At 38.5% G+C, this 21,052-nt stretch overlaps 1 protein-coding gene across 5 annotated transcripts in view; it reads left to right on the forward strand.

Annotated features, from left to right (window-relative positions):
* Positions 1–21,052, forward strand: part of TAF1 (TATA-box binding protein associated factor 1) — a 74,077-nt gene that overhangs the window by 33,200 nt on the left and 19,825 nt on the right. For all 5 annotated transcript variants that reach the window (XM_090264885.1, XM_090264886.1, XM_090264889.1 and 2 more), the window contains exons 29-32: positions 6,151–6,218; positions 7,615–7,737; positions 8,498–8,590; positions 8,669–8,753. In XM_090264885.1, coding sequence (XP_090121011.1) covers positions 6,151–6,218; positions 7,615–7,737; positions 8,498–8,590; positions 8,669–8,753 — 369 coding nt within the window. The remainder of the gene's footprint in view (positions 1–6,150; positions 6,219–7,614; positions 7,738–8,497; positions 8,591–8,668; positions 8,754–21,052) is intronic.

Genomic DNA, 21,052 nt, shown 5'->3' on the forward strand with positions numbered 1-21,052 from the left:
CAGGTAGTATATATTTTAGTTATTTAATATACAATTGACCCTTGAACACCACAGGTTTGAATTGTGTGGGTCCACTTACATGCAATTTTTCAATTGACCCCTTGCAGTTCAAATCCACATGGTTCAAGAATCAACTAGCAGTGAGAATCCAAATATGCGGGGGTTCAACTGAAGTTATATGTGGATCTTCAACTGTGTTAGGTGGCCAACACTCCTAATCTCCATGTTGTTTGAGGGTCAACTGTACATCGCGTTAATTTATTTTTAGAGAGAGGGCAAGAAGAAAGAGAGGGAGAGAAACATCAATATGTGGTTGCCTCTAACACGTCCCCAACTGGCGACCTTGTCCTCAACGCAGGCATATGCCCTGACTGGGAATCAAATTGGTGATCCTTTGGTTCACAAACTGGCACTCAATCTACTGAGCCACACCAGCCAGGGCGATACATCACTTCTTTTTATTACCACTTTTTAATGTATCCTCTGGAGAATTTGGAGTCTTATCTGTTGAAATGAAATAGTTGCACCCTGGCTGGTATGGCTCTCACACATTGCATGTTTTTCTCCCTCTCTTTCTTCCTCCCTTCCCCTTTGCCTAAAAATAAATAAAATATTAAAAAGATTAAGAAAAGAAAGAAAGAAAGAAAGAAAGAAAAAGAAACAGTTGCATGGGGGACTCCTGGAAGGAAGGAGTGGGCTTGGGTAAAAAGAAGGGAGAAACACTTAATATGGATGGAACCTGTGCAGAGTATGTGGTTGTGACCATATTTGCTGTGTGTGAAATCTTTTATTTGGTCTACAAACCTATTATAGAGGATGTTATATGTCCACTTTGCTTAAAAGCTGAAAAGGCAAGGAGGAAGAAATCTTCCTGAGTCTTTAAAGGGGGGTGAAACAATACCATTTCTACATGTAAAGGATAAAGTTTGTGGTTTCCATTGTATCCTTGAGCACAGATTCACAGATAAATGTAGAGGTTAAGAGTACAGACACAGTATGAGTCATGGCTTTGCCTCTTACTAATTTAGTTTCTTTAGACAAGCTATTTAACTGCTCATAGCCTCCTCAGTTTTTTGTTTTTTTTTTTTAATTTTAAAAGATTTTATTTATTTTCAGAGTGAGGGGAAGGAGGGAGAAAGGGAGAGAGAAACGTGGCTGTGTGAGACAAACATCGATTGGTTGCCTCTCGGATGCCCCCCACCGGGGACATGGCCTGTTACCCAGGCATGTGCCCTGACTGGAATCAAACCAGCAACCTTCTGGTTCACAGGCCTACGCTCCATCTACTGAGCCACACTGGCCAGGGCACTCCACAGTTTTCTTATCTGTAAACACGGTGCAATAGTAGTACCTAGATTTTAAGACCTTTCACCAGCAGGCCTGACCCATTTATCTAGTGTCATCCTTAATGACTAGCTCCCATTCCTACTATAGACTCCTGCTATACTCAACAGTACATTTCACTGAACATCCTATGCCATTTTTTTCATACCTTTGCACAGTCTTTGCCCTCTGTTTGGAATGCTCTTTTTTTCCTGTTGGTGAATTTCCATTCATATTTCCAGACCAATTCGTACCATCACTTCATGAAGACTTATTCAAATTGCCCAGAATATCCATTTTTTGTTTTCTGTGCACCTCTAGCACAATTAAATCAGCTGATATAGCTTTTATTGTTATATATAATTATTTATATGTCTGATTGTCCCACCACTTTGTGACTTGCTAGAGATGTCTTGTTCATTTTTGTATTTCGATGGCCTAGCAGCATGCCAGATACATAAAAGTGAAGAATAAATTTGATAGACCCCACTGTCATTCAGGTTGCAACAATAAATACTTAAAAACAAGATTGCAAGGAAAATGGGAGGGAAAGAGTTGATTTTGAAAATACAGAGTTGGAGATATCTGTGGTTCATTTAGGTGGAGCTGTTAGAAATTAGAATTTTTCCCAGCCTTACATGCATATTATATGGCAGCGTTAACTATAGTTATCATGTTTTACATTACATCCCTAGTGTGTGTTTATCTTATAAATGGAAGTTTGTACCTTTTGTCATGAGTTTGGTTTTTTATTTATTTTTTTATGCCTAGAAAGGTAGTCTTTGTTTTGTTATGTTTCTTCATATTTGCCTTCTTTTTAGTATATTTTATTGATTATGCTGTTTCAGTTGTCCCGATTTCTTTTCCCTTTGCTCTGCTCTGCCCAGGACCCTCCCTTCCCTCAAACAATCCTGCCCCCCTTAGTTCATGTCCATGGGTCGTGCATATAAGTTCTTGGGCTTCACCCTTTCATATTATTCTTAACTTCCTCCTGTCTATTTTGTACCTACCAGTTATACTTGTTAATCCCTGCACCATTCCCCGACTTCCCCCCCTTCCCCCCTCCCAGCCGATAACCCTCCAAAATGATACTAATACCTATGATTCTATTCCTATTTAGTTGTTTGCTGAATTTTTGTTTTTATATTTTTACGTTCTGTTGTTACTAGTTGTAAGTTTATTTTCATTTTAATGTTCACAGTTTTGACCCTCTTTTTCTTAAATAAGTCACTTTAACATTTCATATAATAAGGGTTTGGTGATGATGAACTCCTTTAGCTTTACGTTGTCTGGGAAGCACTTTATCTGCCTTTTTATTCTAAATGATAGCTTTGCTGGATAGAGTAATCTAGGTTGTAGGTCTTTGCTTTTCATTACTTTGAATACTTCCTGCCAGTTCCTGCTTGCCTGCAAAGTTTCTTTTGAGAAATCAGCTGATAGTCTTATAAACACCCCTTTGTAGGTAACTCTCTGCTTTTCTCTTGTTGCTTTATCTTGAACCTTTGGCATTTTAATTATGATGTGTCTTGGTGTGGTCCTCTTAGGGTGTAACTTGTTTGGGACTCTGTGCTTCCTGGACTTGTGTGTCTATTTTCTTTGACAAATTTTGGAAGTTTTTTATTATTTTTTCACATAAGTTTTCAATTTCTTGTTCTTCCTCTTCTCCTGGCATCCCTATGATTTGGATGTTGGTACATTTAAAGTTGTCCCAGAGGTTCCTAATGCTCTCCTCGTTATTTTCAATCCTTGTTTCTTTATTCTGTACTGGTTGACTGTTTATTTCTTCCTTACGTTCTAAATCGTTGATTTGAACCTCTGTTTCCTTCCCTTCACCATTGGTTTTGTGGGGATTTTTCTTTGTTTCACTTAGCATAGCCTTCATTTCCTCCCTTATGTGATTGCTATACTCAAGCATATCTGTCAAATCGGTGAACATCTTTATCACCGGTGTTTTGAACCCTTTTAGGTTGGCTATCTCCTCGTCGCTTAGTTCTGCCACTGGAACCTTGATCCGCTCCCTCTTTTGGGCCATACTTCTCTGTCTCCTCCACTTTACAGAGTCCTGTGTTTGCCTGTGTCTTAGGTAGAGCTGACGCACCTGTTACGTTGTAAGGGGTGGAGCCAGAGTACTTGACAGTGCTGGGCGACCTGTTTCACCACATTGTGGTGCTGTATGTATGGGAGGGATCTGAGAGGGAACAGTGCTGCTTGCCCAGCACTCGGCCCTTTTCCAGGCACTTCTCCTACTTCCGTATGGGACTGGCGCCTCTCTAGCTGTTGCCCTGGTTGTGGTTGCCAGAATGGGTGGGTCTGTGGATGTTCTAGGACTGTGGGGACCTCTAAAACAAACGAACTCTATTGAGAGACCAGCAGTTTCTTCCTCCGCCCCAACCCCCACTGGTTTTCACAGCTAGAAGCAATGAGGCTGTATTTTTCCCCGTGCTGGGACCGTGAGCCTCATGGTTTGGTCTGGGGCTGGGATCGCAATCCAGGTGTCCCTCCAGCTTTTATAATGGGTGATGACACTTTCCACCAGCCACCACAGCTGCTGCCGCTGCCACCACACCATGTCCTCTCCGCCCCTTTTACCTGTCTGGATGAGTATTTCTTCTTTATATCTTTGTTGGTCTTCCATGCAGCTCAGTTTTCTGGAACTTCTGGTTGTCTCCAGTTTTGAGGTAGTTGTTTTCTTTCTTAGTTGTGGATGGAAATGCAGTGTGTCTGTCTACGCCTCCATTTGGGCCGGAAGTGGGTTGTTTTTTTTTTTTAGGTTCCACATATAAGTGAGATTGTATAGCATTTCTCTTCGTTATTGCGTGTTTGTGCATGTGCTTAGAAATTTCTTTCTTGAATTTTGCTGCATTTGGCACTGTTGAATACTTTTTCCTTCTTTGATACTTTTTTCCTCTCTTTTCCAGGAGTACTTTATCTAATCCCTCCCTACCCTCTTCATTCTCAAGACTTAAGAAGCCAGCATATGTGATATCACTATCTCCAACCCATACCTGTCTTCTGAACTCTGTACTCATATATCCAATTGCCTACTGAACATACCCAGTTTTCATTGCCCTAATGGTTGCCTTATTTACATTGATAATGTCATTCATCTAGTTGTACAACCTAGAAATGTTAAGTCATTTCTGAGTCCATCCTTTCTCTTCCACTCTCATAGATCACTAAGTCCCATAAATTGTACCGGCTGAGTTTCGTTGGAACACATCCCTTCCTTTCAGGCTTCATTGCTATACTATCTTACTTGAAGCCCTTCTCATCTCTTGTTTGACCTCTTGCAATAGCTTCTAAACTTTCCTATGCTGCTTACCTTAATTCTTCACTGCTGACAGGGTTTTTTCTAAAACAGAAATTTGAAAAAATATCCTCCAGCTTAAATCTTTAGTGGCTTTCTAGCGCCTATGAGACCTTTGCAATATGGCCCCTCCTGCCTTCCAAGTTATATTTGCTGTTTTTCCTCCACACATACCTGTATTCCAGTTGTATCAAACTACTTCTGGATCCTGTTGTGAAATGGACTACTTTATGTTTCTAAGAATTTTGCTTACTTCCATGCCTTTGCACACTTTTTCCTCCCTCGGGAATATTTTTCTACCTTACTGTCTATCTGATGGACTTCTCTTCATTAATTACACTGCTCAAATGTCAGTCAACCTTCCCTACTCCTCAGTATGCAGATTTAATTGTTGTAAAAAACAACATATTCTGTATGCAACTCTTCCATATTTTATAGCAACCAGTACATCACTCTATTCACACTTATGCTCAACTTTTAAAAGCTTTCTTATGGAAAGTTAGGCATATACAGAAGTGGAAAGGACAGTAAATAAATCTTAGTGCACCTATTCACCCAGTTTAACAGTTACTAGCATAGGGCTGATCTTGTTTATTCTTTAGTCTATATTTACATACATTCTGTTATTTCATTCATGGATTCTTTAAGCACTCAAAATCTGTCTTACAATGATTTATATTCATGTCATTCTCTTTGAATAAATCAAGAATTGTCTAAGGTAGAAACTACGTCTTATTTTCTCATTGTTCTCATCATTAAACGCATCATTAAACATTTGTTGAATTAATAAACAAATGAATGATAAATTAGTGGTTGAGAAAAGAGCTGAGGTTTAGGCTCTGCGGAACACTTACACGAAAGAATAGACAGAGGAAGATAAGCAAAGAAGTACTGTAAGGAAGTAGTCAGAATTACTGTCTAGATGAAAATGTTTTAAATATCCTGGTGAGTTTAAATTAGGACAGCCATAAGCAGGGAGTGTGTAGGAAATCAGTTTGAGGATTTTCTTAAGGTCTTGTTATGGATTTCAGGGAAACTAAAGTCTGAGGTGGGATGGAGGATCTTTTGTGAGAAAGGCTTTAGATTAGCCATATGTTGGGAGGACATTACAAACCATGAGTTCTGCAAACAAAAATTGCAGTCACAAAGTCTATGTGCTAAGTGTAGAAAGATTTTAAATCACATATTGATCTCTTTAGCCATCCTTAAACAAATTGTCATTCCCAATCCACAGTATCATTTTCAAGGTATTGTTAAAGGTAGTATCAACTGTAGTACTACTATGTGTGGATATACACAAATAAGGAAGAGTTAAAATTAGTTTATTTGTTGTGTATCTACTATTCGTTAGGCACTAAAATGGAGACAAGACTGGTATATCTGTGTAACCCCTGCAGCTAGCCTTGTATCTGGCACATATTCAGTGCTTAAATAAATGAGGTAAAAGTCTGGAGAAGTGTTGGCGGCTCTTGCCTCCTGTTTTCAACAGTTTCATCTCTTCTTGTTGCTTTATGATTTAGGGCCGAAGCATTCATTGACCCAGATCTCTCAATCCATGCTGGATCTCTGTGATGAAAAACTCAAAGAGGTAAGACTTTAACATGAGAGAAAGGTAGTGGAATTAGAAGTTGGTGGGTAGCAGGGTTGAGGAAGTAGGGGATGAAACAGAAGGAAGAGTGGAGAAATGTGAAAGGAGCAGATGTTTAGTATGTTAGAGTGTGGAAAGGACCTTGGAAATTTACATAGTCCAATCCTTCCTTTTGTAGATGGAAAAACTGAGGTCCGTAGAAGAAAATGACTTGTCCTGGGCATCATGACTATTAAATAATAGAGCTAGGATTAAAATCTAGAACCCACATATTTCTTTTTCTTCTTTTAAAGATTTTATTTCTTCATTCATTCATTTATTTTTTAAAGAATTTTATTTAGATAAGGGAAGAGTGGGTGCTTATTTTTTTTTAATATTTTTTAAAATTTATTTTTAGAGAGGAGAAGGGAGGGAAGAAGAGAGGGAGAGAAACATGGATCAGTTGCCTCTCACATGCCCCCAACTGGGGGCCTGGCCCGCAACCCAGGAATGTGCCCTGACCGGAAATTGAACCGGCAACCCTTGGTTTTCAGGCTGGCGCTCAATCCACTGAGCCACACCAACTAGGGCAACCCACATATTTCTTAAGAAAGGGCCAAAGGAAATGACTTTCCAGGAAGCCATCTGTAGCTAAGAGACTGTGTTTTGGCAGGGAGGACTTTTTGGTTTTTAAAACATTATCTATATTCCATCTTCTTACCAAAAAAACAAATATGGTACCTTACGAGTTTACAAAAATCCAATGATGATAATGATAATGATACTAGTATTGAATTAGACACTTCATAACAGAGGATAGTCAACATGAAAAGATTCTCAACTTGATTGATCATTGGGGAAGTGTAAGTTTAAAACCATGATTAAATACCACTACATACCCACCAGAAGGGCTAATATTTAAAAAGACTTAAAAAGTTGACAGTACTAAGTGTTGGTGAGTATGTGGAGCAACTGGTACATAAACTTTTTCCTTAAACAGTGTGAAATGACTTTATTAGGTTAGATTCCCTTACACAAAAGTCACTAATCAACAGTAATGTTTTCAGGGTTTTCAGCAATAGTTTTACAGCAAAAAACAGTGTGATATTTGAACCTAACTTGGTTAATGTATTTTTGTTAAGAAAGCTAAGTTTTTGATACCCAGGGATGTATTTTTGGTGATCTGTAAGAGTAGAACACAAAATACCTAAAGGAGTGGTTGGTACATCCTTTTTGGTCCTTTTATTGGAATATTGTTTCTCTGTAGTTTTTGCCTGAAACTGAATAACTGACAATTCATACTTAGACTTTTTGAGGCAAGGGCAATAGACAACTGAATCTTAAAATCATCCTTAATTTTTGGTGGTGATCAGACTCAGGGAAATCACTGCCTGTCTTTTGCTTTGTTTCATGACAGAAAGAAGACAAATTGGCTCGTTTAGAGAAAGCTATCAATCCCTTGTTGGATGATGATGACCAAGTGGCATTTTCTTTTATTCTGGACAATATTGTCACCCAGAAAATGATGGCAGTTCCAGATGTAAGTGATCTCTGTGCTAAATATTGTGGAGATAGTACAGGGAAAAGGTAAGGACAATAGGGTGTTGATATGTATGTATGTCAGGGAGTCTGGAGGATGGGGTTTGTCAATTCAAACTGGTATACAAATTTAAAAACTGACTTTTTGCTCTGTGCGCACATTATCATTGAAATCAAAGACGCCAGGAATCTGTGGATATAGAGAGGTTCTTCTTATTGTTTACATTCACGCTTTGAATGCTTCTAAATAGCCCTGGAGAGAAATTAATATGCCAGCTAATGAGAAGCTTTCGATTTAGAGTTGCTTCTTGAAAAATGAGAATATTATAATTACCCAGTGTTTGTTGTCTTTTGTTTCATTTTTTTGTCTTTTGTAACTGTGACAGGGCTACTGTATTGATTCTATGTACCATTTCGCTGCAAGGATCTGCCTAGGAATTCAAAACTACGTTTTCTTTTGTGTTGTAGGCATATGTTGTGAATGTGTAATAGTTTAAAACTTCTGGATGGGACTAAGGAATAAGAAATTTTAATTCTGAGTACAGAGCAGGGATTCTTACTCTGTCAGGGTATGGGAACCCTTAAAGGGATACGTAAATTTCTCAAGTTACACACAGAGTTTTGTGTGATGATGTGTCTTTCTGGGAAAATGGTCTATAGTTCCATTGGAGTTTTAGGAATATCTGTGGCCCAATGAAGGTTGAGAATCTCCAATATAAAGAATGGTTTTTATTTAATTTCTCATGTTTTCTTTTTATTAGTCTTGGCCATTTCATCATCCAGTTAATAAGAAGTTTGTTCCAGATTATTACAAAGTAATTGTCAGTCCAATGGATTTAGAGACTATACGTAAGGTCAGTGATTTGATCTAAGATGTCTTTTTGGAATTAAGTAACTTTGTGTATCTGAGTGCCTTATTCTTTTAATCACAGAATATCTCCAAGCACAAGTATCAGAGTCGAGAGAGCTTTCTAGATGATGTCAACCTTATCCTGGCCAACAGTGTTAAATACAATGGTGGGTCTATCTCCTTGTTTTTTCTCTTTCCATTAATCTATCCATCTAACATTAGTTAGCATTATTAAAATGTAAGTGCATAAAGAAGACTTGAGCAGTGATAGTCAGCAGAATCAGTCAGATGTCTTACTCTGCCTTTTTTAAAGTGGGCACATATTTTAGTGTATGTGTTCTTTAAAGTTTATTAGTAACTTTGAATGATGAAAAAGCAGTGTACATTTACTTTTTTTGAACTTTGGGAAGCACAGAAAAGTGAGAAAAGAATAAAAATCAAGTAGATGTAACTTTAGACTTTGAATTATAATATGAAAACTCACCTATGTCCCAGGGCCTTAGATGGAGCTTAGGGAAATGTGTGACTTATAGACCGTGGTGAGCTTCCTCAGAGCATGGAGTTTTTGCTCAGTATATGAACTGATTGAATAACTTATTGAGCACCTAATATGTGTTGGCACTGATGCTACAAATGCAAAGTCAAATTAGATATGGTTTTTGCCCCCAACTTGGTTATAGTTTAGTTAGGAAAACAGAAAAGAAAAAGTATGGAACTTAAATATTGTTGCTAGATGCATGCAGAGTGCCAAGGAAACACAGAAACACGGTATCTAATTCAGAGTTGGGATTAGAAGAAGCTTTCTAGAAACAGGTCTTAAGCTTTCGAAAGGATCAATGGGTTCTGCTAGGCAGAGAGAATAGTAATATATAAAGGCGCAGAGGACTGAAATTACATTATAGGCTTATGAAATAAGTCGTTGGGGTTGCAGTTAAGTATACATGTTGGTGAATGACTGGTTATATGTAGAGAGGTTTATAGGAGTCAAATTGTGGAGGGCCTGTGTGCCATTTGCCATACTTAAGAGTTTTTACTTTATCCTAAGTGGGAGGACACTGGAGGAATTTAGCAGCAAAATGATGATCCCATATGACTCATTAAGCAAAATAGAAGAGGGAGCTAAGGGCATTTGAGAGCACTGACTAGCATGCTGAAGTCTCAATTAAAAATGCACACGATTGTAGAACTTTTCTCTAGCACTATTCAGCAGCCTGAGTAGCATGGCTGTAAGTTTGCCAGATAGAAGGGATGGAGAATTGGAGGAAGGAGAGGTTAGGGAGGGGACAACTAGAAAGACAGATGAGGAAATGGGCATTCTCAGCATAGAGAACAGAATGTTCAGTATCACAGAGGAATGAAAGAACAGGGCAAGTTTGTGTAACTGTATTTGACTAGAACCTATATATTTCACTAAGGGAAGTGGTGGGAGATGAGTCTTCCAATTTAGTTCCATCTGGGTTGGGTTAAAAGAATGTACTTTCTCCCTCGTGCTTTTCTTATTGCTCATTGGAAATTAGAACATGGAAATGCCCTTTTTCAGGTCAGTTATCTCTCCATTATTGCCTCCTGGAAACACGTAAAGCTAATCAGCCAGAATTCTGGTAATATAGAAGTGTTGGTAGGCTCACAGAGATCCAGTAATGATTATGACAGATGATGTACAAGCAAGAGTGTTAAGAAAGGCTGCTTGGCCTGGTGATGGCAGGCTAAAGATAGGAGGAGCTCATATGTAAAGCAATCAAAAAAATCCAGAAGATGCTAATTGAAAAATGAGCAGAGGGCAGATGGACAAACCACAGAAGACAAAAGTTAAATAGCTAATGAATATGAGTAAATATTCAATTGTGCGTAGTAACCAAAGAAATGCAAATTGAACCAAAGAGCTGTCTTGTTTTAAAAAGCAATTGTATTTATTTATTTTCAGAGAGAGGAGAAGGGAGGGAGAAAGAAAAGGAGCGAAACATTGATTGGTTGCCTCTCGCATGTCCCCAACTGGGGACCTGGCCTGCAACCCAGGCATGCGCCCTGACTGGGAACCGAACCAGCGCCCTTTCAGTTCATGTGCTGGCACTCAATCCACTAAGCCATACCAGCCAGGGCAAAAAGGTGCCATTTTCTCTACCTATTAGATAAGCATTTTTTTAATGTATTCAATGCTAATGAGGCATATTGCTGTTGGCAATACAAAATTTTAAGACGTTTCTGAAAAGCTCTTTAGCGGCATTGAGAGAGACTTAAACATAGTTAAGTGAACAGACTTTATAATCCACTAGGCTTGAATTTGAATATTGGCCCTGCCGCTCCATAGCAATGTGACTGTGCATAAGTAACTTAGCCTTTGCTTTCCCATCTGTAAAAAGGGAATAATTAATAGTAACCTTCTCAGAGGGCTATTGTGAGGATTAAATAAAATGATGCGTGTGAGTGCTTAGTATATGGTAATAGGATAATAATATATCCTAATCAGAGATGCAAAGATGTTTATGATAATGTTATTTATGTTAATGAGAAATAACCTGAATGGCTAATTAAAGGGAATGTTTAGTTATTGTGCCATCTGTGTGATGGATTATTATATAAAGATTGAAAGTTCTTTTTCTTTAAAAAATCAAATGGCAAAAATGCTTGCAATGTGAAGTGAGAAAAGCAGAACACAAAACTGTTTGTTTCATCTCAGTTATACTATTAAAGAAAGATATAGTTCTGGCCAAATGGCTCGTTTATTTGGGGTGTCATCCTGTACACCAAAACGTTACAGGGCGCATACCTATGTTGCGGATTCAGTCCCCGGTCAGGGTACGTACAGGAGACAACCGATTGCTGTTTCTCTCTCCCTTCGATGTTTCTCTCTCCCTTCATCTCTCTAAAAACAATAAACATGTCCTTAGGTGAGGATTAATATATATATTTAAGGAAACACATCAATGTGATAACAGTGGTTATTTCTGAGATAAAGAGTTCATCTTTTGTATGTTTTCCAAGATTTCTACTGGTATGGAAAGCAGGATACTCTTCCTAGGGGAAGTGACTTTTGAGCTGAATTTTGAAGGATGATGATCATAGTAACTGGCAATTCTTTATTGATCACCTACTGTGCTAAGCAAATAGTCGAGTAGAGAAGGGTAGGGAAGAAGTTCAAGGCAGAGAGGACCAATGCAAAACTAGATGAGAGTGCCTTGGATAGGGAAGGGCAAGTAGTTGAGTTTGGCTAGAGTGCAGACTGGGATCTAGTTATAGTGGTAAGAGATTAGTTGTTAAAGGTAGATGGGGCCAAGTCATGAAAGGTGTAGTATGTCATACTGAGCCTTTAAAAGGAAAGAGGGCCATATCAGGAATTTAGTAAGATCATTCTGGAAACTATTTGAGGACTAGATTGAAAAGGAATGAGGTACAGAGACCAGTAAAGAAACTATTGACAACAATCCAAGTTAGAAACACTGAGGGCTTGGTACTGGCCAGTGGGCATTGTTCCACAAAGCAAAAGGTTGCTAGTTCGATTCCTAGTCAGGGCACGTGCCTGGGTTGCGGGTCAGGTTCCTGGTTGGGGCGTGCAAGAGGCAACCAACCAACTGGTGTTTCTTTTTTTTAAATTTCAGTCCTCTTTTATTCTAATTCCTTTATGCCTCATTAAAAAAATGTTTTTTTGCCTTTTTTTATTGTTGTTCTTTTACAGTTGTCCCAGTTTTTCCCCCGTTGCACTCCCCTGCCCTCTCATTGATGTTTCTCTCCCTCTCTTTCTCCCTCTCTTCCTCCCTCTCTAAAAATAAATAAAAATCTTTTTTAAAAAACCTAAATTTCCATTTTTGGAAGACTAGATAAATCAGATGACATCCAGAATTATGACTTGGACAACTGGTGGTGCCATCAACTAATAAGAAATATAGGAGGAGTGGTTTTAGAGAAGTGTTTTATATTGAGGCTGGATACCTGAGTGAAAACCTTCAGTGATCGTTAACTATACAGGTTCAAAGCTCAGGAGAGAAGTTTATACTGTAAATATGGATTTTTTTTTTCAAATTATCAGCACGTAAAAATGTAAGTAGGTGAGTTCGAATAGGGAATAGGGTACATTCCTTGAACCCTCTGATGCTGTATTAAAATATGGCTATATGTTTTTTTGGATAGAAAGACCATAGTTTTATCAGATTATCAAAGTTGTATGTGGACCCAAAGAAGTTAACAACCACTGTTCAGTTAAGAGAGAATATAGGATGAGAGAAGAATCAACAAGTCTTATGTTTAAGGGATCAGATGAAGGGTACTAAGGAGTGACTAGAATAAAAGAAGGAAAACAAGAAGAGAGAAATGTCCTGGAAACCAAGAGAAGAAGATGTCTACAAGAAGAAATCAAGTGCTACTGAGGAGACCAAAGAGAATGGTTATTAGAAAAGCTGTTTCAGTGAAGTGATGGAATCAGAAGCCAGACTGCAGGGGACATCAGTGAATGGGAAGTAAGAAAGCGGAGACTAAAGTTTGCGTGTGATGGGAAGAAGGAAGACTGTAATCAATATCGTTGAAGGGGATTAAGGCAATTGGACCAAGGGGACCTTTGTGTAGGTGGAAGAGAAGAAAAATAAGGATATGAGATAAGGTCCCTATGGAAAATAGACACCGAGAAAGCTTCTGCCTAGTTGCCTCTCATTTTCTCTGTAAAGGTAGGAAAGAGGGTCTTATGCTGAGAGTGGGTGAGATGGTAAGAGAGAGAATTTGAAGAGCGATGTAGGTAAGGGTTTGAATGATCTGTTGTAGGAAATTTGAAAAGGAGCTGACCTGGGGACATTTCAGAACTGTTAAGCAGCCTTTGAAGGTCCAGCTGAAGTTGGAGACCATTAATTTTATTTGCAGTATCACAGTTGCATAATTGTTGGGTAATTTTCTTTGTCATTGTTCATCAAACAAAGTTAGGGAACTGAGAAGGCAGGTGACAGAATTGATTCAGGATTGGGACTTTGTTTTCTTGATGTGTTAGAAAGATTGAGAATTGAAGGTGTTAGCAAGAAGAAAATAAGGTTGAAGTTTGAACTTCTCATACTTTGTCACCAAAGGGCTTTTTATAGCAGAGGATTGTGACTTACATAGTCTCTGGTTGGGGAGAGTATCCCAAAGCAGCTCTACAAAAGCTTGAAATTTCTTTGGCAATTCATGTTTTATCTTTAAAATGCATGCCAATTTTGTATTAGGCTTATCTGTTAGTACCTGAACATGTTTCAAATTTCTTACTAAATTATTTTATATCCTCCAATCTCCATCTTCAAGTAAATTGTTGATGAAGGAATATATATTACAATGATCCTATGCTTTATAGCACAGAGGCTAGTTAGGGAAGAAACTAAAACCAGGAGAGGCTTGATAGATTGGGAGACTGAAATTAATGGGCCTGTAAGTGTCCTTGAGGTCAGAGAGAATGAAAAAACTGTGCAGATACAGGGCTGTGATGGCAAAGAATGATATTGGAACTGAAACTTTTTAGAGGCGAAGCAGTTTGCGATAAAGACAACCTTCTTGATATAGCCATGGATATGTTTGGCTGGGAGTAAAGATGTAAACCATTAGAATGAAGATTTGCAAGGATTTGGGGTGGGTAGTACCTCTGAACATTAATTAAGAGTATCCCACCATTACTGGAGGGATTTGGAGCCAAAAGGAAGATTGTGCCAGGCACAGAACCCCTTGGTGTATGTGAGTGGATTCCTGATGCTGAGTGAAGGCCAAGAGTAGAGATCTCAAACTCAGGTGGCCTACAGGGAGGGGCCGAGCAAGTAATATAAATGAGTGAAGTAGGTCAGGTGTGGATTATAGTTACCTGGAAGTACATATTCCATCTGAAGAGAAGTGTGCTTGATTTCCTCTGATTGTTGTCCTTAGGAAATGACTATCCAGTGTTGCTAGGTATCTTAATGTTTCAAGTAAAGTTGAAAACCTAGATATATTTTTATTTTTGTTGTTTGGAATTTATTGGTGTGTGACATTTTTGCATCCCAATTTTTACGTAATTGCAAATAGTTTAAATTTTTTAAATTCTGGGGACCAAATAAAAACAGCTATCTGCAGGCCAAATCTGGCTCCAAGACAGCTGGTTATCAACCTCTGGAATAGAAGAAAAGAAGCCTCAAAGTAGGGATTTTTTTTCCCCAAGAGAAAGTAAATAATGATTTGGTAGCAGCAGTGGAGAAGCCTATAAGGCTGACATCACCCTCCCTTAACCAGTGCATGGGGGTATAGGAAGCTTCTGATTAGGGCTGTTAGTATTGGGTGGTGTCATATAATGTGAAATGTGACATCTTTTGTACTAAAAGGACATCCATCATGGAGTTGAAGGTGCATATGGGGTGTTTCCTACTATTGGGCAATATACCAAAATAATAGTACTTTTGCTTCAGACTTGATTGATTTGGCCAGATACAAACCTGCCTCTTTGTTTTGAATTCATAGTAAAGTTCATGTTGAGTCTATTTCCTGCTTTACGGTTTCTATGTAAAATATTTTTACTGACCAAAATACTACTAGAATGGTATCATTAGTTAATATTATTTTGACTCTTTTCCTTTCAAATCCTTCACATATAATATTACACTGCATATATTTCCATAGTATTTTATGTACCTTAATTGACTTATCCTTTATTATCACATATGTAGTCCATGAGGTATATTATATATAACTAGAATGCCTAGCACCAAGATTAAGAGTCATTAGACAACAAGTAGAAAAGATAAGGACACTTCATATAAAATGGCACCCGGCCCTGGCTGGTGTGGCTCAGTGGATTGAGTGCTGGCCTGTGAATTGGAAGGTCACTGGTTTGATTCCCAGTCAGGCTACATGCCTGCCTTGTGGGCCAGGTCCCCAGCTGGGGTCATGCAAGAGACAATCGATGTAATCGCTCACACATCGATATTTCTCTCTCTTTCTCCTTCCCTTCCCCGCTCTCTAAAAGTAAATACAATCTTTAAAGAAAACAAAACAAAAAACCCCTGCATCTGCACCTGGAAGTCTGCAGTACATGTCAGAGGACTGTCTTGTACTTAGGTGGTGGTGATGCAACTGCACACTTTTTAAATAGAGTTCAAACCCTTATGCCTCCAGCTACTCCATAGATACTGAGTCCGTCTCAGAGCCTCTGTTTATGTTCAGATAAGAATATTAATAATCAGGGAAACCAAAAACTTGGGATTGGAGCTATTTGCAATAGTCTCAAAAGGCATGCAACATTCCTTGTCAGTGAAAGGAGAGTCATACAGGTAAAGAAATCCCTTCTGAAAAACCCAACCCAAACTTTTTGCCAGTCTTAACAAAGCCATAAGGTCATAAGTAGGCAGAGAGAGACCGTGCTACTTTGATTAAATTTGAAATGAACTGCATTGTCTATACCAGTAGGTGGTGCCAAGCTATTCATGATGAGGTCTCTTTTCCCACAGAATTGTCTAGGAAGTTCCTCCTTCGAGTGCTCTTCAAACTCAAAAATCAACTCTTATATAAGAAGCCATCTTCAGGGTGGATCTAGGATAGGTAGGTCATATGTCATAAAAACAGCCTGAGGTTTTGGAATGCTCAGTGGAACCGTACAATCTAAATTAGATATAAAATAAATTTACAAAATATTTTTGGAAGAAGGCTGTTTTCCCACTTTTGTTTAACTCCCAACCCTGTGTTAGCTCTGATAGCTGTTCTGTTTATAGGCCCCTTTGTGGAGTCTTGTCCTATACAGTAGTCCCTCCCTATATCGTGGTTCACTTATTGCGGCCTCACTGTATTGTGGAATTTTAAAAAATATTATATTTAATTATTTTTTGCTGTATTGTTAATATTTGCAGTACTGTATACATATGTTAAAGTGACGTAGGTTTAAGAGTGTAGAATATGTTTAAGAACATAAGTAGTGTTTATAAAAGTGTGGAAAAGGTTAATCAGGGAGTCGTCGTCGTCGTCGGCAGCCGTCCGTCTCGAGAGACGATGGTGTAGCTTCTTAAGAGTCTATCTGCACCGCCGAGAATGGCTGTGCAGTCCAACTCGGGAGTGACACGGTATCTGTCTCCTCCCGTGTTGAATCGACATCTTGCGATGACGCTGGAGTGTCCTCTCCAGTGAAGCTGAAGCTACAGAGCCTGGGCAGGGTGATATGGAGGGTCTGCTGTTGCCCATGCAGCAGACCCCCCCTCTCTTCGCAGCTGAAGGGTCCAAGGGAAAGACGGAGTCAATACAGCTTGGCTTCAGGTGCGCCGCAGGAGTTGCCGGTGTTGACTACAACGTCAAACCGCCTTAGGGACTCCGGCTCCGGATTTTCTGTCGGGGTTTACTCCCTTAGCCTTTTCCCTGAAGAGGTATGCCGCAAGGCAGCGGAGGTTTTTTGGAGTCAGAGTTTTCCTTCTCTGTAATCAGGGAGTGGGAAAGGTTAATAAGGGACTGGGAACGGTTTATAAGTGTGTGGGAAGGGTTTATAAAGCCTTAAAATATATATAAATACTAAAATAAATCCAAGGTTCCTACTTCACAGGTTTTCACCCATCGCAGGGGGTCTAGAATGTAATACCCACAATAAGTGAGGGATCACTGTACATGTACAGCTTAGTATTTAGCCAAAGGCTCAAGGGAGTCTCTCTGTGGATCTTGTTTTTTTCCACGGAGCTCCCTTCTCTCCAGTTCTGCCATGCCATTTCTGGCTGTCTTAGCCTCCTCAGACTTCAAGACACTGTTTCTGTAGTTTAGTGAGACTACTGTGCCTTGCTTGGGTTTAGTGGAAAGCCATGGACAGTTGTAGGGCTCCCTTCTTTATTTCCATTTCCTTTGGTCAGTGTTTGAAAACAGTTGTTTCATAATGTTTTTTTCCAATTTTCTAGTTACAGTGGGAAGACTAGTCCAGTAGCAGTTACTCCATCATGCTCAGGCCTTTTAATTTGGTTTATAGTGTTTTCTGACACAGAGAAACTTCATTTTTATGTACAGGGTAGGGCAAAAGTAGGCTTACAGTTTTGATGGAAAATAATACAATAATTAATAAGTAATAATACAAGAATGAACTTAAAACTGTAACGCTACTTTTACCTACACCCTTTTTATAATATTTTAAGTATTAGCATGCTTATCAATTTTGAAAAATAGAAAGTAAGGTATAAGGTAAATATCTAACTTAGTTTTTCTTTCAAATAATTAGCCAAAGTGTCCAAGTTCTAATTATGGAATAGTCTATCCTTTTCTACTTGTTGAAATGTTACCTTTATCATACACTAAATACTTATATATTCTTTAGCCTATTTTTTTGGCTTTCTATTTTTTATTTGTTTAATTTGTACTCTTTTTTTTTTTTTTTTTTGAAAGATTTTATTTATTTATTTTTAGAGAGTGGGGTAAGGGAGGGAGAAAGAGAGGGAGAGAAACATGGGTGCGAGAGGTACATCGATCAGTTCCCTCTCGCAGGCCCCCAACTGGGGACCTGGCCCACAGGCCAGGCATGTGTTCTGACTTTGAATCAAACCAGCAATGTTTCAGTTCACAGGCCCGGCACTCAATCCACTAAGCCACACCAGCCAGGGCTCATTGTGGTTTTACTTTGCATTTCCCAAATGGCTATTGATGTTACACATTTTTTCATGTGTTTATTTGCCATCTGTGTGTTTTCTTTGGTGAAGTGTGTGTTCATTTCCTGGCCCTGGTTTTAACTGTGTTGTTTTCTTATTAATAATGAGTTTTGAGGACTCTTTTTATATTTTAGGTATACATTACTTACTAGATAAATTATTTTCAAAGATTTTCTCCCAGTCTGTGTTTTGTCTTTTCAGTCTCTTGACAATATCTTTGGAAGAGCAGAAATGTTTAATTTTGATGAAGTCCCATATATCAGTGTTTTTCTTTTTATGTTGTTCTGGTATACGTCTGAGAATTCTTTGCTTAACGCAGGGTCACAAAGAATCTCGCATATTTTCTTTGAAAAGTTTATAGTTGTACTGTTTTACATTTAAATCCATGATCCATTTTGAAATAATTTTTATATACAGTGTGACGTTGAGGATTAGGTTCATTTTTTGTTTTCCTGTGAATGTCCAGTTGCTCTATTGTTATTTGTTGAGAAGACTGTCCTTACTCCATGGAATTGCTTTTAGCACCTTTGTCAGAAACCAGTTGAGTGTGTGGATCTATTTCTGGGTTTATTTTGTTCCACTGATCTTTTGTGTCCCTTTACGCACTATCATAGAGTAACTCTTATAATCAAGTAGAGTGATTTCCCCTCCCTTTATTCATTTTTAAATCATTTTTTAATTACAGTTGACTTCATTCTTTTTCTAAATTGTGTTCTTTTTCTTTTGCCTTTCTACATAAATTTTAGAGGAATCTTGTCTGTATCTAAAAAAATTTTGCCTGGATTTTGATAGGAATTGAATTAGGCCTATAGATCAATTTGGGGAGAAATGACAACTTTGCTGATTCTGTCTTATGTTAGTACATATCTGTCATTTTGTTAATGTATTCCATATATATGTATCATCATTTATATAGTCATTCTTCTGTTGGGCATTTATAAAGTATTTCTAAAATGCTGATTTACAAGCAGCTTTTTACTAATTTTATATTTCATTGATACCATCATCGTGCGCTTGTAGGTATATTTCTGTCAGAAATTTTGATAAGTGTTGTGAAAGGTTTCCAAAAAAGTTGTACCTATATAACAGTGATGGAGAAGACCTTTTTTCCTACAGTCTCTCCAAACACTGGGAATTACCAATGTTTGAAAATCTTTACCAGTCAAATTATTTCTGTGAAGTTCAAGTATGTAGCTTAAACCAAAATTTTCCATCATAGAAAATTGCATGCTTATTTTAAAACACCAAACCATATAGAATTATATGAAGTGAAAAAAGAAAAATCTCTGTTCTTTTCCTCCTTCCATCCCATTCTCCAGAGTAGCCAGGATCAGGTTTTGTATGAAGCATTCTAGACATTTTTCTTTTCTTTTTTTAACTTTAAAACAATTCAACTCATCTTTTATACAGCATTTGTTCATTGCAGAACTTCTAATATCAGGAATCTTCTCATTTCCCACACTTAGATTTTAACATTCAGGGACTTGAAACTATCACAAGAAATATTAGAAGCCTAGTAGATACTTGTATTTTCAGGATACCAAAATTTCAAAGTAATTAGTACTTTGAATGTAAATTGCCCTAGATATTAAAGGAAAAATAGTCACATCTAAAATAAAAATACAATCTTTGGGCAAACTATTACGGCTTAGTGATTCCTCTTCCATTTTGAGTTTTTAAAACAGTGACTGTACACAATGGGAAAAAAAGTAGTAACCAGCTGTTTCAGAAATATAGTCAGGCCCTGGCTGGTGTGGCTCAATGGATTGAGCTCCGGCCTGTGAACCTAAAAGTCATTGGTTCGATTCCTAGTCAGGGCACATGCCTGGGCTGCAGGCTGGGTCCCCCAGTTGGGGGCGTGAGAGAGGCAACCAATCGATATATCTCTCCGTCTCTTTCTCCCTCCCTTCCCCTGTCTCTAAAAATAAATAAACAAATAAATAAATAAATGCAATCTTTGAAAAAAGAAATACAGTCAGAAGTTCTGACCTAGAGTATAGGACAACAAGAGGCATTAAAAAAAATTATTGCTAACAAGTATGAAGTGCTAATAATTTGGAAGGGGACTAGTGAATTAAGCTGAACCATCAAGTCCATGCCTACATATTCACGAAACAAAGCAGTTTCTTTTAATACTATTTGGTAAAGTATGATTTTGAACAGTCGTACATTCTAAGTAGGCATGTGGATTCCTTATGACAAGTGGAACCTGTTCTCTATTTTCAGTAGAGCAAATTAGTTTGGGAGGAAAAACATCAGTATATAATATTTAAAATAGAAAGCATAAAATATGATGGAATGCATTATTGTAGAATGTTTTTCTTCTGAAAAGACAAGATACATGATTTTTCAAAAATCACAAATTTGATTCCGGCTGAGATGGAGGCTTAGACGGACACACTGCGTTTCCATCCACAACTAAGAAGGAATACAACTACCTCAGAACTAGAGACAACCAGAAGTTCCAGAAAATCGAGCTGCATGGAAATCCAACAAAGATATAAAGAAGAAATACTCATCCAACAGGTACGAGGGACGGAGCTGGGGCAGAGAGGACGCGGTGTGGCGGTGGCAGCAGCAGTTGCAGTGGTAGGCCAGTGGAAAGTGCAGTCACATGTTTTAAAAAGTGGGGAGGGACACCTGGGGAGCACACCCAGCATGAGACCAGACTGCACAGCTCATGGTTCCGGCACTGGGGAAAATAAAGCCTCATTGCTTCTGACTGTGCAAACCAGTGGGGGTTGGGGTGGAGGAAGAAATTGCCTGTCCCTCAGTAGAGTCCGCTTGTTTAAAGGGCCCCCGTGGTCCTAGAATATCCCCAGACCCACCCACCCTTGGAATAATGGCCAGGGCAACAACTAGAGGGGTGTCAGCCCCATAAGGAAGTGGGA

Source organism: Furipterus horrens, unplaced genomic scaffold (genome assembly GCF_987537825.1).
Source record: "Furipterus horrens unplaced genomic scaffold, mFurHor1.1.pri manual_scaffold_17, whole genome shotgun sequence".
In the NCBI taxonomy this organism is placed as follows: Eukaryota; Metazoa; Chordata; class Mammalia; order Chiroptera; family Furipteridae; genus Furipterus; species Furipterus horrens.